Genomic DNA, 18,075 nt, shown 5'->3' on the forward strand with positions numbered 1-18,075 from the left:
TTTCCTTAGCGACTTGCTACTCTTGGCCTCCTCACCAATTAGATGTGAAGAACGCCCTTCTTCACGGGGATCTAACAGAAACAATTTATATGGATCCTCCTCCTGGTTTTCGACTTCAGGGGGAGTATTATGGGAAGGTGTGTCACCTTTTAAAATCCCTATATGGCTCGAGCATGGTTTCACCGATTCAGCGATGTAGTTATTTCTATGGGGTTCACTCGGCGCCACTCAGATCAAACCTGCTTCTGCCATCATAGTACTCTAGATAATATCATCACAGGTGATGATGCACCTTGCATTGATAAGGTGAAGAGAGACCTTGGGCATACTTTTGAGGTTAAGGACTTAGGTCCCCTTCGTTTTTTTCTCGGTTTTGAGGTTGCACGCTCTAGGCATGGCATTTCTCTCCCAACGGAAATATGCACTAGACCTCCTACATGACGCTGGTATGCTTGGATGTTGACCTGCTGCATCTCCTATGGACCCAACACATCGTCTTCATGCCAAGTCCAGAGACCTACTTCCAGATCCATCTGCTTATCAGCGTCTTGTTGGTCGCCTGATTTATCTGACAAACACTAGACCTGATCTCACATTTGTAGTTAATGTTGTTAGTCAATTCATGCATGCTCCTCGGACCTCACACTTAGATGTAGTATACCAGATCCTTCAGGTCCTTAAGTCCTGCCCAGGACTTGGTTTATTCTATAGATTCACACCACTGCCTCTCATCTCGTGCTACTCTGATGCTGAATACGCTGGATCTTTGACTGACCGTCGCTCCACTTCAGGTTTCTGTACTTTTCACGGGGGTAATCTAATTTCTTGGAAAAGTAAGAAACGAAGTGTTGTGTCTCATTCTTCTGCAGAGGCAGAATACCGTGCCATGGCTCAAGGCACTCGCAAGATCATTTGGCTTCGTTCTCTATTGACTGAGCTGGGATTTCCTACTACTAGTTCATCGACACTTTTCTGTGATAACCAATCTGCTATTATGCTCGCGTCTGACTCCGTTTTTCATGAGAGGACCAAGCATATTGAGGTTGATATTCATTTATCAAAGAGAAAGTGCGCTCAGGAGTTATCTATACTTCCTTCGTTCCCCCTTCTAATCAGCTTGCCGACATGTTCACGAAGTCAGTGGGACTGTCTGCTCTCCGCTCTAGTATTGGCAAGCTGGGCTTAGTTGATATCTTCGCTCCAGCTTGAGGGGGAGTATTGGGAGTTAATTCAGGATTCGATATTATTTGATAGGATTTGATATTATTGTCATCGTCTACATCCTACATTAGAGGCATAGGATCTGTGATATGACATACTATATCAGAGGTATAGGATCTGTGATTTGATTACATTTCCATTTATGTAATACTCACCATGTAATATATATAGGAGTATGACTAATAACATCAGTAGCTGATTACAGCCTTTCACATTCAGCTTAAACTAAATAGGAGTGAATTGAATATGTAGAAGGTAACTTCTTTTTTCTCACAAATGTATAGAATGTAACTTTAGTAAAACTTAGACTACAAATGTTGAATATAGTGAAAAATAAAAGTTAAAAATACCAAAAAATATACAATTCTGCTACTAGGCTTGATTATTCAGGTATAATCGAACTAGGATGGGTTAAATGGAAGAGTGCTTCTGGCCTACAAATTTACTAAATGGTTATTAGACCGACTATGATTTATGGCATAGAATGTTCGGTGGTTAAGAAATATCAAGTTCATAAAACTATCTAGCTCAGAATGTGGATGTTGAGAATCTCAGATTGATGTGTGCCTGTGTGCTAGGATGAGATAGGATAAAAGTAAAAAATGATGTGAAATTTTTTGAATAAGATGGTTAGACTGTACGGAAAAAAATATGAAAAAATTCAAATAAGATGGTTAGACTGTGTATGGGAAAAAATTAAAATAACAATAACAAAACCAGTGAGGATAAGTGCCATGATCTACATTGTGGGTAATGTTACATGGAAACACCAAAATTAACATTTTTTTGATAGTTAAGGATGATATGATTGGTTTAGTTGAAGTTATAACCATAGATAGACCAAAGTAGTAAAATAGGATTCTCATACACAACCCCAAGTGCTTGGCACAAGGCATTGTTGAGTTGAGTTATATTGTTTTTCTGTATATATATGAAATAGAATAAAAAGTAACTTGGTAAAATTTGCGTACTCAATTTGAGAGCTTGACTATCATTATATACAAGCGGAAAATTACAAATATAGAAAAGAGAATAAAATCAAATCAAAATAAAGAGAATCAAATCAAATCAGAATAAAAATAAAATCCCTAAAAATTAGCCTATATTGAAGACCCAATAAATCTGCCATAATCGTTAAGTCAACTTATAGATAAGATTTCCAACACTCCCCCTCAAGCTGGAGCAAATACGTTGACTAAGCCCAGCTTGACCATGGAAGACTGGAAAAGAGAAGGCCCAACAGACTTTGTGAACACATCTACAGTCTGTTCTGAAGAAGGAACAAAAATAGGATTAATGATACCCGATCGAACCTTCTCTCGAATAAAGTGAATGTCTACCTCAATATGTTTCGACCTTTCATGTAAAACAGAATCAGAAGCAAGCATAATGGCTGATTTATTGTCACAAAACAGCCTTGAAGAACCTTTCTGTACAAGACCCAACTCTCCCAAAATTGATTGAAGCCAAAGGAGCTCACAAGTACCTTGAGCCATAGCTCGGTATTCAGCTTCAGCAGAGGATCTAGAAACAACAGCCTGCTTCTTACTCTTCCATGATATGAGATGATTACCATAGAAAATACAGAAGCCAGAGGTAGAACGTCTATCTGTCTTACATCCAGCATAGTCTGCATTAGTAAAGCATGAGAGTCCAGACTGATTTCCTAAGGCATAGAACAGACCAAGACCAGGGCACGACTTAAGGTACCTCAAAATATGGTAGACTGCATCCATATGAGCTGAGCGAGGGGCATGCATGAATTGACTAATCACACTAACAGCAAATGTCAAATCAGGCCTTGGGCTAGTCAAGTAGATAAGACGACCTACTAAACGTTGATACACAGATGGATCTGGAAGTAATTCCTCTGACTCAACAGAGAGTTTAAGATTGGGGTCCATAGGAGTGGAAGGGGGTCGACACCCAAGCAAGCCAGTATCTTGAAGAAGATCCAAAACATATTTCCTTTGAGATAAAGAAATTCTACGACGGGATCTAGCAACCTCAATTCCAAGAAAATATCGAAGAGGACCTAAGTCCTTCACATTAAAAAACTTTTGAAGATGAAGTTTTGCCTGAGCAATCCCTGAAGCATCATCACCAGTGATAATGATATCATCCACATATACCAATAACATAATGCAACGACCATCAGAACGACGTCGAATAAAACAAGTATGGTCTGAGTGGCAGCGCACAAAGCCTATGGATAAAACAACATCGCTGAAACGACTAAACCAAGCTCTAGGAGATTGCTTCAAACCATAAAGAGACTTCCGTAGCCTACAGACTTTCCCAGCATACTCCCCCTCAGCCCGAAATCCAAGGGATGGATCCATATATATAGTCTCAAATAAGTCTCCATTAAGAAATGCATTCTTGACATCTAACTGATGCAGAGGCCAAGAATGGGCAGCAGACAAGGAGACAAGCAATCGCACAGACGTTAACTTAGCCACAGGAGCAAAGGTAGCACTAAAGTCTTTGCCCGGAATTTGAGTAAAGCCTTTTGCCACCAACCGAGCCTTATACCGATCAATAGAACCATCGGCTAAGTACTTCACATTAAAGACCCATTTGCAGCCAACCATTTTCTCCCCAGAAGGTAAAGCAACAAGTTCCCATGTATTAATATGGTGTAAAGCATCCATTTCTGTTGTCATGGCAGACACCCAATTGGGATCCTGGAGGGCCTCTGACATAGATCGAGTAATAGAAACGGTCCCAATCTTGCCCAGGAATGATTTATATGCACCTGAAAGACCATCATAGGAGACATACTGGGAAATAGGGTGATTAGTGCTACTAGAAAAACCATACCAATTAGGAGGATGACGATCACGGGTAGGATAACGGGAGGTACGCTCAAGAATTGTAGGAGCAGTAGGAGAAGGAGAGTTACCTGGACCTGGTTCTAAAGATGATTCTGGTAGGGGAGGTTGAGTGCGATGGCGACGAGAGTAGACCTGCAAAGGTGGAGGGGAACCCTGCATGGATGGAGAAGGAGATTCTAGGACAGTGTGATTTTCAAAGAGAGGAACAGGATGAGCAATAGGAGAAATCTCCTTCTCCAGATCACAAGAGAGAGAATCCTGTACCACAAAATTAGTACTATAAAAAGGAACAGTTTCATGAAATGTCACATCAAGAGAATAATACATATGTTTGGTCACAGGATCATAACAACGATAGCCCTTTGACATAGGAGAATACCCCAAGAAAATACACCTAATAGATTTATCATCAAGTTTATGACGAGAAGGACTACGGTTATGAACAAAACAAGTACAGCCAAAAACACGAGGCAAAAGGTGAAACAATGTATAATCAGGCTGGAGAATCTGAAGTGGTGCCTTACCACCCAAAACTCGACTGGGAGTACGATTAATCAGAAAAGCAGTTGTAAGAACAGCCATGTGCCAAAAGAATTTAGGCACATGCATACCACTCAGAAGACATCGGACCACAGACATAAGATGACGGTTTTTGCGTTCAGCCACGTCATTTTGCTCAGGAGTATAGGGGCAAGTGAGTTGATGTAAAATCCCTTTTTTATTAAGTTCAGACCGGAACTCATTCGAAATATATTCTCGTCCATTATCAGAACGAAATTACGAACAACAGTGTTATATTGGGTTTTAATCATTTGAAGAAACTGGGTAAATAAAAGAAACACATCAGATTTCTTTTTCAATAAATAAACCCAAGTACAACGAGAATAAATGTCACATAATATCGATGTCCAGAGAAAGCAATAACTGGGGAAGGGCCCAGACATCAAAATGAATAAGATCAAACATACTAGGAGCACGACTCATATGAGAAATATAGCTAGTTCTAGTATGTTTAGAAAGCTCACAAACTTCACATTGAAACTTATGGTCCTTACATGCTTTATTTAACGAAGGAAACAATAGACATAGATATTGAAAGTTTATATGCCCCAAACGTGCATGCCACTGACTAAAAGTGCAAAAAGAAACATCATAATCACTAGAAGTAGGTAGGACAGAAGCTTGAAGACTCGTTCCTGGTGGTTCCCCAAAGTAGTAAAGCCCATCACGCTCATAACCCCTGCCAAAAATCCTCTTCGAACAAAGGTCCTGCAACAAACAGTGATCTGGTAAGAATATAACTGCACATTGGAGGTTTTTTGCAAGCCGGCTAACAGATTAAAGGTTAAAGGCAAATTTAGGTACATGAAGGACAGATGAAAGAGTAATATCAGGAGACAGACAAACATCACCCTTACTGTGAATGTAAGATGTAAAGTCATCCGCAAGATACACAGATTGGGTAACAGGTATGACATTAGAAGAAAAAACTGATAACTCACCAGTCATGTGATCATTGGCCCCAGAATCCAGAACCCAAGTGGGCTGCTTGGCCTTAACATGAAATGCAGTAGGAGTACCTATAGCAATAGTTGCAGTGGGAGCAGTTGCAGGAGCACTAACTCTAAAAGCAAGGGAGTCAAGCTGATCCTGGATCTGCCCAATCTGAGACTGAAGCTGGCTCAGTCCAGGAAATACAGTAGATCCACCAGTAGTAACAGGAGTTTCTGCAACAGCCGCAGTACGAGAAGAACCAGTTCCAGATAAACGGTTCCTAGAAAATTTTTGCTTCAATTCAGGATGAAGTTTGAAGCAACGAGCCTTAACATGTCCAACCCCTCCACAATGGTGACAAATAATCTAACCTCCACAAGCTCGTGATCCAAAGTTGGCTGCAAAAGCCATACTATCCCCAGCAGGCTCAAACACTGGTACAGGAACAATTGAGGGCTGAATTAAACGGTGCCTACGTGCTTCACCATTAACAGTAGCAAAGGCTTCCAACAGGGATGGCATTGGTGATGCATTCAAGATCTGAGACTTTAGTGGTTCAAATTCTGGGCGTAATCCTATCAAAAACTGATAGGTATGCTGACGATCAAGACATTTGACAAGAAGAGAGGCTACCTCAGAAGGAAATTCATTGAGAGGCTCATATTGAGCTAGTTCCTCCCAACGAGATCTCAAATACCCAAAATAATCAGTTACTGACAAATTAAGGCCTTCGTGCGAGGCCTTAGCAATATCTTGATATAATTCAAAAATACGAGCATCATTCCTAGAATGAGCATACATTTGATTCAAAGCAATCCACAAGTCATTAACAGAGTCACAAAACATGAATATATTATAAATGCGTTCCTCCATAGAATTAAACATCCATCCTAAAATGGTGCAATTGTCCATATCCCACTGAGCATATTTAGGATCTTTAATATCTGGCCTCTTTTTAGTACCCAAAATCCACCCTGATTTGCCTTTTCCACCAACATAGAGGCGGAGGGAACGAGCCCAGGATGCAAAATTACGGCCATTCAACAGCACACTAGTAACTCATTGAGCCGGTGTGTGTTGCGCCGAAAAGAGAGTTTCTTTATTATTACTTGATTCAGCCATAATATTAAATAGATCAATTCAACAGATTACCAATAATTTCAAATAAATGAGGAATAAACCTGATTTTGATCAAACCAGGAAGCCGGAGACACGGCGGTCTGATCCGAAAATGCTGCCGAATATCTTGGCAGCCCCAAAAAATTACAAACACGTCTTCTGACCCTTAGTGCATGAAAAAGACTAAGGGAATACCCCTACAGGGGTCGAACCTAGAGGAGATTGACTCCCCCTAGGACTGTCGCAACAGCGACCTGAAAAGAGAGAAGGTCTGCGAAAAAAAAAAAATGGGAAAGGGGCTGTAACAAGATAGAGAGAGATATTAAAAGAGGCGGTGAAAGAGAGAGAGATGGGGGAGGCATAGGTTTGTGGCTCTGATACCAAAAAGTAACTTGGTAAAATTGGCGTACTCAATTTGAGAGCCTGAATATTATTATATACAAGTGGAAAATTACAAATATGGAAAAGAGAATAAAATCAAATCAAATCAAATCAGAATAAAAATAAAATCCCTAAAAATTAGCCTATATTGAAGACCCAATAATCTGCCATAATCGTTGAGTCACCTTATAGATAAGATTTCTAACAGAATAAAATAAAACAAGAACCTCTGGTGAATTCAAGTTACTATTTGGAAGCAAAATTCAAACTACCCACAATTAGCGCGGTACTTTATCAGAGATACAACAGAATAACCTGACACATCTATATGACTTAAGAGTAAGCTGACCACTTACAAAAAGCATGATTCCGTAAGCAGTGATATTCTGGTTTGCAGTTTCTTGTTTACAATTTGCCAAGCTAAAACAGCCTGCAAGTTCATCCACAATGATTACATCCTTTCAGGGATCATCAACATGAAGTAAAATAAACTTTAAAATATAGAAAAATAATCAACTGATATGCACCCTGGCACTCTACATAAAACAGAATGAAAGATGAGACTAAAGTAGCAGCGACATGTTCAATCTGTTATATTATCTTCACTAATTTTTTATTCATGTAAAGCTTCTATGAAAACGTAACTTTACATTTTTTGTATCAAGTTTTTTAACATGAATGGAAATTTCAAACTTTATTTCTGGAACAGTCACTCAGGACTTGAAATCCTCGACCTCCATTTAAGAGGAGATGTTGGGTGGATCACCGGTCTGAGAGATTACCGCTGACCTATTCTTGGACAACATCCTAAGGCCTAGATTCTTCACACCATAGACACGGAAACAAGTTTCAGCTTACCTCTAAATTTTCTGGTTCTATGCCACGGTATTCTTAGGCCCAGGTAAATCAAATGGTGAAAGAGTATGCTCAAAAGTTATCCTCAAAAAATGCTTCCACTAAATCAGCCAATACAAGTAACTTTGGATTAGCCTTGAGCACTTCTAATCATGATGAGTCGTCTTGGGTTATAAATCGGGTATTACTGATCATATGAAACATGAATCTAGTTTTTTTTTTCTTATAGCACGCATCGGGTACTACTGATCATATGACACTTTGAATCTAGTTTTTTTTCTTCTTATAGCACTCATCCTAGTACAAAGAGTGTTAATACAGCAAATGGATCTGCTTCTATTGTGTCTGGGGAAGGTTTCATTCCTCTAACTTCTTCTATGTCTCTCTCTCTACTATCTTACATGTTCCATGTTTAACTGGTATTCTATTGTCAATTAGTCAGATTACTAAGGCTCTTAAATGTTCCGTAACATTCTTTGATACTCATTGTGTCTTTCAGGATCTTCTTACAGGAGCGAAGATTGGTCTTGGTAGAGAATGAAGTGGTCTGTACTAGTTGGATATGAATTGGGCTCCGGATGGAAAATAAATAAATAAATCAAGTAGTTGGCAGGTCAACATCAGAAGAGCAGATTTGGTTATGGCATAAAAGATTAGGACACCCCTCATTTAGCTATTTTCGTAAGCTATTCGCGTCTTTATTTTCCAAAGTTGATGTTTCTAATTTCCATTGTGATAGTTGTGTGTTACCCAAACACCATCAAACTTCTTTGTCATCAAGTTTTAATAGAAGTTTTGTGCCTTTCTCAATTAGCAAACAAGACAGGTGCTCCCCACAGTAAAAAACGCATTCTTAAATGGGGATTTGGAAGAGGAAGTCTTTATGAGCCTACCACCGGGGTTTGAAGAACGTCTTGGTGAAGGGAAAGTGTGTAGACTAAGAAAATCCCTGTATGACTTCAAACAATCTCCCAAAGCAAGGTTTGAGCGATTTGGGAAAGCTGTAAAGGGCCACAGATATACACAAAGTCAGGCAGATCACACTATGTTCCATAAGCACTCAAAAGAAGGAAAGATTGCTATTTTGATTGTTTATGTTGATGATATAATATTAATAGGTGATGATCATGTTGAGCTCAAAAGACTCAAGAGAGTTCTTGCTGATGACTTTGAGATCAAGGACTTGGGAGCCTTAAAGTATTTTCTTCAAATGGAGTTTGCCAGGTCTAAAAAGGGCATCTTCGTGTCTCAACGAAAATATGTGCTGGATCTTCTTGGACAGACAGGTCTACTCAGTTGCAAGGCAGCAGAGACACCAATTGAACCGAACTTGAAGCTCCAATCTGCTAAACCCGAAGATGTGAATAACAGGGAACAATTTCAGAGGCTAGTTGGTAGAATGATTTATCTGTCGCATACTCACCCAGATATAGCTTTTGCAGTGAGCATGGTAAGTCAATTTATGCACTCACCAGGTCTAAAACACTTCGAGGCTGTGTACAGAATCCTAAGATACTTAAAGGGATCACCAAGGAAGGGCCTGCTGTTTGAAAAGCACGGTCATCTACAAATTGAAGTATATACAGATGCAGACTGGGCTGGGAGCTAAGAAGCACAAACACGGATACGGTACACGGACACGGCGACACGGCAAATCCAAAAAAATTAGGATACGATGGGGACACGGTGAATAGTGTGTGTGTATATATATATATATGATGTAATACTTGAAAAATTACCGAGTTTTACTATTTTTCATCAACCTCACAATGAAAAAAATACACAAATCATAACTCATAACTAATAAACTATAAAAGAACAATGTTGCAGAGTTATAAAGCCAAATAAAAAACAAGACATTAGAATAATAACTAGTATCATTTAATTACAAATTTGAAATTATTATGTACAGACCACATAAGCGAGTAAAAGTTGTTAAATAACTTAACATATTTATATTTTAACCCAATTTTCTTTCAAAAATTATCTTTTAGACTCCCGAAAATAAGACACGTGTGTCGGACACACACCCCTGGCGTGTCGGACGCGTGTCCGCGGAGTGTCCGTGCCGTGTCCGAAAATTAAAAAATAAAAATAAAAAATTCCAAACACGTTTTTTGATGTGTCCGACACGTGTCAGGGTGTATCCAACGAGTGTCGGTGTCCGACACGTGTCGAACACGGATTCTTCGCCCATTTTGACGTGTCCGTGCCGTATCCGAAAATTAAAAAATAAAAATAAAAAATTCCAAACACGTTTTTTGGTGTGTCCGACACGTGTCAGGGTGTATCCGACGAGTGTCGGTGTCCGACACGTGTCGGACACGGATTCTTCGCCCATTTTGACGTGTCCGGGCTTCCTAGGCTGGGAGTATAACCGATAGAAGGTCAACCTCTGGCTACTGTACTTTTGTTGGAAGAAACCTTGTTACTTGGCGTAGTAAAAAACAAAATGTAGTGGCAACAAGCAGTGCTGAAGCCGAATTTATATCAACTGCCCACGGAATTTGTGAGGTCTTGTGGGTTAAGAGAATCTTAAACGAACTGAAGGTCTCAAGTCCCTCTCCGATAAAGGCATACTGTGATAACAAAGCAGCAATCTCAATAACACATAATCCTGTTCTTCATGACAGAACCAAGTATGTTGAGGTAGACAAGCACTTCATCAAGGAAAAAATAGAGGAACGGGCAGATTTGTATGACCTATATACCAACTGATGAACAGATTGCAGATGTTCTTACAAAGGGTCTGTCCAAGAAACAATTTAAGAAATTGACAGGCAAGTTGGCTATGGAAGATATATTCAAACCAGCTTAAGGGGGAGTGTTGGAAAGGAAAATATTCGGTTGAGATTTATTGCTGATCTCTAGGGATTGCGAGAATATTCGGTTGAGATTTATTACTGATCTCTAGGGATTGCCTAGCTGTATTTTATGTTTAAATATAGGACTAGTCAACTCTGTAAATAAGGAAAATTAGTTGTATAGTTATTCTGTTCCTTTTTTAATGCCTGGTATAGCCTATAAGTAGTGTACGTGTATATCATTCTCAATATCAATGAAATACCATTTCACTAAAACAATTCTTTCCTAATTCCTTATTGTTTAGAGTAACTCTTTCAAATAAAGCAATCACAAACCGTTAATGCCTGAGTTCCATACGAGTCTGTGTCAGACTTCAATATCCTTCCATGCATCCTTACATAGTTTCTATTTGATATGTTCATTAAATTCTGTCAAGTCATGAGACAATAGAACTTCCAATATTTCAGTATGCACAATGTTAAAAGTAGAATAAACTTAACCTACCAAAAGGCTTCTAGCCTAATGGTATAACTTCCCTATCCTCAAAGAGGAGGGGAGGGGTTCGAGCCCGGGTGTGGGCAAGAAGTGTGTGTTTCTTGCCAATGAAGAGAGAGAGAGAGAGAGAGAGTAAACTTAACCTGTTTGTGATGTAGAACCTGCTCTGCAATAATGCCTGAAGTATAACAAACAAAACGCTAGCATTAGTCAATAAAGAAGAAAGCATGAAAGAGAATTTATAAACAAATGGGTACAAAGATGAATTAAAGAGATATTAAATGCCAAAATATGCATCAACACAAAAGTATAGTATTCCAGACAATGGTTACAAGTTCTGGGATAATAATTAATACCCAGGACTGCAAGGAATTTTTCTGGTAGTACTTGGACAGTATGATCCTGCTGAACAGAAAATCTCGCGATTTCTCAAAAAATCAGTCCAAATATTTGCTCCACCACAAGTATGGTTTGGGCGCCCAGCGGGTGGTTGATAATGATAGCTGCAGTTTTTTTTTTTTACATAAAATGAATATAAAGCTTAAGCACAAGAAGCAAAAATAAATGAAAAATAAAAACAATTCAGAAAAGAATCTAACTTACGGATCACACAAACCAGTAGTTTTATTGAGTTTTGCAAGAGGACAGTAAGAACCTAACGGGCAAGCTTCAACAATAATATATTAAATGGGAACAAATAAGAAAAAGTTAGATACTTTTACCAATCAAGAGCATACAAGAACATACATACAGCATGAAAAAAAAAAAACAACTTAACATGAAGTACATGCATATGTAAGTTCTATTAATCTGAAAAAAGAAGATAGTACAGATAAACAATGTAGTGTAAAGAGCACTCCAAGGCACAAGAATCCTCTTATAACCTAAGAGAAAACAAACCTAACCTATAAAAAAAGGACATTACTCTCACAACCCAAGTAATACAACAATTCATCAAAAATAAGAAGTTTTGGGTTTCGGCTTACTCAAACCGAGAGCCAAGAGCTATATTTATATACAGGAAAAGGGTACAAAGAAAGGAAACCAAATCAAAGAAAAACATGAAATATGCCAAAATCTACGTGATCCCTTGATTACGGGGATCTTATCTACGTGATCCCATGATAAAAGGGATCTTACATAAAACACCTAATTAAAGGCTGAAAACAGCTAATAAAAATAAAAAAAAATTATGATACACATATTTCAACACAGCACATAAAAAGTATCTGCCAAACATGGGAAGTACCACAATTTGGATACAACACCTTCGATGTGAGCTTCATTTGCCTCTTTCCACACCGGTCATGCTCTACTGTGACAACCTCAATTCTACTCACATGGAATCTAATCCTGTCTTCCATGCTTGTACCAAGCATATTGAGCTTGATTATCACTTCATTCGGGAACTGGTTCCCCCTGGTAGCCATCGTGTTCAATTTGTTCCTTCTGCCGACCAAACTGCAGATATCTTCACTAAGGGGCTTCGCAAGCGTCGTTTTGAGCTTCTAGTTCCAAACTCGTCCTCCCTAGACCGTTGAGTTTGCAGGGGAGTGTTAGACAGCCCCCTTAGATTTAGGCTTGATAGTAGCCTTTATATTTGCATATCTTCTCTTACATATGTTTTGGCTTAATTATAGGCTTATCTTACATTTAGCTTTAGATCTAGGCTTGCTTTTGTACATGCCCTTTTTTTATTTCATGTAACACATATATAAATACCCCTATTGGGATGAATACAATTGAGTTGATTTTTATAATTCCTTTTAACTTTCACACAAGATCATTTCTTTGTGCATAAAGATTGTTGCCTGGTTCAGAAGTTTAACGCTTAGACATTAGTGTCATCATTGGTGCGAGTTCGAGCCCCAGCCACAATGCAAAAAATCAAAGGTCAGGTCTGTCTAAAGTTCTCCCCCTCCAAGACCGTATTGTAGCTGGACCAAAACTGGGTGATCTATCTTTTAGCTATGTCTTTGTATTTTTTCGTTTGGTTACAAAAATTCAAATGCTTAGACATGGAAACATATCTCCGAGTCCATATAATATATGGTATAGCTAGAAAGGCATACTAGATAATACTAGCTTACAATTCATGTGAGTTTTTTTTTTTTTTTTCATAAATAATATGTGGAAAAACAGATCACCAGAAAATCTGGGATTCTAGGCGCGGTTGACCCCAGGATTCGGATCCAATTTATTCGGAATTATTCCCTGAATAAATTGGAATGATTTCTTCCCATTTTAGTCTCTGATTCCAGTTGTTTGTATAGCTGCAAATCTTTGAATTTGTACATTTATTTCTATTGAAAGACATAAAAATTGAAGAGAGAAAATAAACATGAAGAACACAAGGATAGAAAAACAAAGCCCAAAGGGCTACATCACTTTTATTATATTCTCTCTTGATCTTTGTATACAATGATCACCTCTATTCATAGGTGAAAGGATATAAGTGATAAATATGGAAAATACATTGATGGAGGATTCTTACAATCAATCCCATATATTACTCCAATCAATCCCATATTCTATCATAGGCTAAAATCACTCCTATGATATTCCAAAGCAATAGTATGTCAAGGAGGAAATTAAGGGTTTCTATAATATTATTCTCCAACAATTTCTTTCCTTATTCATAACCTAGAGTGTAGCTGTCATTTCTTGTATATGAAGTGTGAGATATATATTTTGTAATTGGCTAATTTCGTTGTCAAAACAAATCCAATCGAGTTGTAAAATTTGGTTCAAAATTTTAAGATTCAAGATCGGAAGCGGATTTGAAGAAGTTCAAGTGTTCATACTTTAATATACTCCGAGATGATGAGAACAATGCTTCAGAAAGGTATGTGAGTGTGTGAGAACACTTCAGAAGTTTGGGAAGTTCAAAACACAAGTTTTTAGGAAGATTTTACATTCTGCCCAACTTGAACTCGTTCAAGAATGTTAGAACAGGTTCAACTTTTGAGGCTTTTGGTGTTTTTCAAGTCTGGCCAACCTGAACCGGCTCAAGTGTCACGGATTGTTTAGATTATTTTCTTCAGAAAACTTACTAGCCAACTTGAACCAGTTCAAGGTCTTAAGATCTGTTTTGGTAACTAACCTTCCTGGTCTGTTTTGATTCCTATTGTGGGTAGATTTCTTTCCAAAAACCTATGCAAGAATTTGCCTCGATTTCCAAGTATCTTTAGGTCTTTCAAACTTCTATACAATCTCTCTTTTATTCAACATTGAGGTACGGCTTTTTGGAACACAATTTCATTATTTTGAGAGAGCCTTTTTGAGAGATATTTTTCAGAAAATCAAATCTGATTTTTCTATTTTTGTTTTCAGAGCACACACATATATTAATATTTTTTTTTGATAAGTAAGCACACACATATATATAAGAGTGATTTAATAGTGTTGTACTCTATCTCATCGGAATTGAAGCATAATTGAAGATTCAGAAATTCCGAAAAGCAGATCTATTTCTTCTACATCAAATTCAAATTTATATAAGAAGAATTTTCAAATCACACTTCGAAGGGATCAAGGCACTTGTGGAGTGTTGTTGATCTACCAGCAATCCTTCTACAAGGTTCGAGGCATAAGTCTGAAGTCAAGAGTTGTTGGACGGGAAGTTGCAAAGCCAGAGGCAATCAGCAGATTGGGTCTTGGTAGAGCGAAGGAGTGTGAGCCTGAATCAAAGTTCAATGTACTTTGCTTCATACATAGTGGATCTTTTTACGCTCAGGACAGCGCAAAAATCCTCGAGGTTTTTCCAATTGATTTCCTCGCTAAAATTCTCATGTCATCTCTCTAACTTTACTTGCTTCACTTTTCAGTATTTATATATGTGATTGTGGATGTTTAATTGATCATATTCTTGGGTAAAATAATCAATCACAAAAATTAGGCAAGTTGACCTAATAATCTCATCTAGGTCATTTAGGGATTTAATCACAACTAAATTAACTAACAGCTTCCGCACCGAGTAACTCACACATAGGCCTTGTACAATCTGTAAACAATGAAGGAAAATGTTAGCAGATATGATAGCCACGATTTATAGAATGACTTACCATATTAGCAGAGATTTGATTATGTTATAGAATATGCCATACTATAGAATATGATTTGATTTGATTTAGATTTGATTTAATTTTCTTTTTTGTAATATGAGCATATGCTCTTTTTATCTATAAGTACTAGAGATGTGAATGAGTGATTTATCTCATTCAAGCCTTTACACAATTTTTTTCTTTTTTATATTTTTTCTTGGTATCAGAGCCAACACAATTCCATATCTTTCAACAGCCTTGCTACTTGTTCGACAACCACCTTAGGTTGTTTGCGACATCGTGTGATGTTGCCTACACATGATTTTCTGTGTTGTTATTTTGTGATCGAAAACATGTATTTTTAAGCTTTACATTTTGTTTTTTACTCTTTTATGGCCGGGTAAATTGGGATAGTTAGTCTCCAACACCTAGAAGGGCTTGGGGTTTTTTTTTTTTTTTTTTTTTTAGTCTACAGAGAAGTTCCGGATATTGAGCAGGAGGCTGTCCGGCTATATGTAAGCAGGCAACGCTCCTTGAAAAAGTCTGTATGTGGACTTTTGGGGAATGGTCTGAGGAGACATTGTAATTGCTTATGGTCTAAGGAAACCCTTTGATTTATTAACAGAATTTGTGGTGTTTTTGGAGTTGTTTATTGTCGTGTGATAGATTATGGCAAATTTAGAGCCCTCGATCGTTAATTCTCTCTCGGCTCAAATTCTGTGAGTGGTGGTGCCATTTTTTCCACCAACTCATCAAAAAATCCAGGACTTCAAATCACCACAGTGAAGTTGGATGGCTCTAATTATTTGATTTAGGCATAATCTGCCAAGATGTTCATTGGTGGCAAAGGCAAGATTGGCTATATTACTGGTTTTGAGAAAGAGCCAGACTAAGAGAAGGCATATCCACAGTGATTTATGGTTATGTCTAGGCTAGTCACTTTGATACAGCCAAACATAGCCGTTGGCTATATGTTTATGAAGACTGCTAAACATATAGCCATGCTCTGTGGTCTTCGTCGTTCTCTGTATGGCCTCAAGCAGTCTCCTCGAGCTTGGTTTGATCGCTTTGGCACTGCCATGCTCAAGTTTGGTTTCCATCAAAGTGCAGCTGATCATACCTTGTTTTTTTGTCATTCAGGCGGTAAGACAATTGCTTTCATTGTGTATGTCAGTGATAATGTTCTTACTGGAATGCTGAGGTTAAGAGCTATCTTGGCCGTCAGTTTGAGATTAAGGATCTTGGTCCCCACGGTACTTCTTGGGCATTGAGGTGGCTCGCTCCAAGGTTGGCATTTTCATCTCTCAAAGCAAGAATGTTCTTGACTTGCTTTCTGCTTCTGGTCAGCTTGGCACTCATCCTGCTGATACTCCAATTGAGCAGAATCATCGGTTGGCTGATTCTGAGGGGGAGTTGTTGTCAGATGTTTGTCAGTATCAACGACTTGTGGGGAAGCTCATCTATTTCTCCATAACTCAACCTGACATTGCTTATGCCGTGAGTGTCGTGAGTCAATTCATGCACTCTCCTCGCACCCCTCACCTTGATGCATCTATTCGGATCCTTCGCTACTTAAAAAGGTGTCCGGGCAGTGGTATTTTGTTTGCTAATCATGGTCACTTGCGTGTTGAGGCTTGGACAGATTTTGATTATGCAGGATCAGTTTTAAATAGAAGGTCAACTTTGGGTTATTGTACCACTATTGGTGGTAACTTGGTTACTTGGCACAATAAGAAGTAGGATGTTGTCTCTCGATCTAGTGCAGAGGCAGAGTATAGGGCTATGGATCTTGGGGTATGTGAGTTGCTATAGCTGAAAACCTTGATGATAGACTTGTGCCTTCCAGTGTTGCTTCCATTCTCACTCTACTGCAACAAGAAGTCTGCAATTAGCATAGCAGCAAATCCCGTTCAACATGACAGGACTAAGCATATAATGGTGGACCGTCACTTCATTCGAGAGAAGATCATCGCTGGTCAAATTTGCACTCCATTTGTCACAAGCTCTCAGCAGCTTGCAGACATTCTTACAAAGGGCGTCAGCAAGATTGTGTTTAAGAACAGGTAGATTATCTTCATAAATTCATGAGCCAACTCAGTACTAATCCTACACCTTCCTCTTCAGCTAATATTGCACTACTTAACACATAGAAACTTCAAAACCCAGCCCTTGGATCATAGATTCCAGGGCTTCAGACCACGTGACAGGTTCGCCGAGCCTCTTCAATATCTATTTCCCACCCTCGGGACAACAGAAAGTTAAGGTTGCAGATGGTACTTTATCATCAATTGCAGGGAAAGGTTCCATAATTATTTCAAAGGATTTTGTCCTTGAATCTGTCCTACATGTTCCAAATCTCTCTTGCAACCTTATATCAATTTCTAAACTCACTCGAGATTTGAATTTTATAGTTAAATTCTCTTCTACTCATTGTGAATTTCAGGAACCGTATACGGGGAAGAGGATTGGCAGTGCTAGAGCAATGGATGGCTTGTTTGTCCTTGAAGAAGGCAAGGACGAAGAAGGCAAAGGCATGAAAGCTATGCAATGTGGGACTTTGAATCTGGATAGCAAGAACGATGTTCTTTTGTGGCACCTTAGGTTGGGACAACCTAGTTTATCCTATCTAAAAGAGTTTTTTCCTTCATTATTTTCAGAGAAAAATGTTTCAGATTTCAAGTGTGAAACCTGTGAATTATCTAAGCATCATATAGTGCGTTTTCCAACTTTGAATTACATCGAGTCTAGCCCTTTTGCCCTTATTCATAGTGATGTTTGGGGACCTTCGCGTGTCACCAATGTTTTTGGTTCAAAATGGTTCATAA

At 38.5% G+C, this 18,075-nt stretch overlaps 1 protein-coding gene across 1 annotated transcript in view; it reads right to left on the reverse strand.

The window, feature by feature from the left end:
* The window catches only part of LOC132306177 (ABC transporter G family member 28), an 87,158-nt gene that overhangs the window by 51,527 nt on the left and 17,556 nt on the right, over nucleotides 1-18,075 (reverse strand). The window contains exons 4-7 of the mRNA XM_059803460.1: nucleotides 11,811-11,874; nucleotides 11,564-11,710; nucleotides 11,351-11,385; nucleotides 7,409-7,482 (exon numbers count right to left, since the gene is read on the reverse strand). Coding sequence (XP_059659443.1) covers nucleotides 7,409-7,482; nucleotides 11,351-11,385; nucleotides 11,564-11,710; nucleotides 11,811-11,874 — 320 coding nt within the window. The remainder of the gene's footprint in view (nucleotides 1-7,408; nucleotides 7,483-11,350; nucleotides 11,386-11,563; nucleotides 11,711-11,810; nucleotides 11,875-18,075) is intronic.

This window comes from Cornus florida, unplaced genomic scaffold (genome assembly GCF_030987335.1).
Source record: "Cornus florida cultivar Cherokee Brave unplaced genomic scaffold, ASM3098733v1 CherokeeBrave_3.0.0_Hap2_Chr05, whole genome shotgun sequence".
In the NCBI taxonomy this organism is placed as follows: Eukaryota; Viridiplantae; Streptophyta; class Magnoliopsida; order Cornales; family Cornaceae; genus Cornus; species Cornus florida.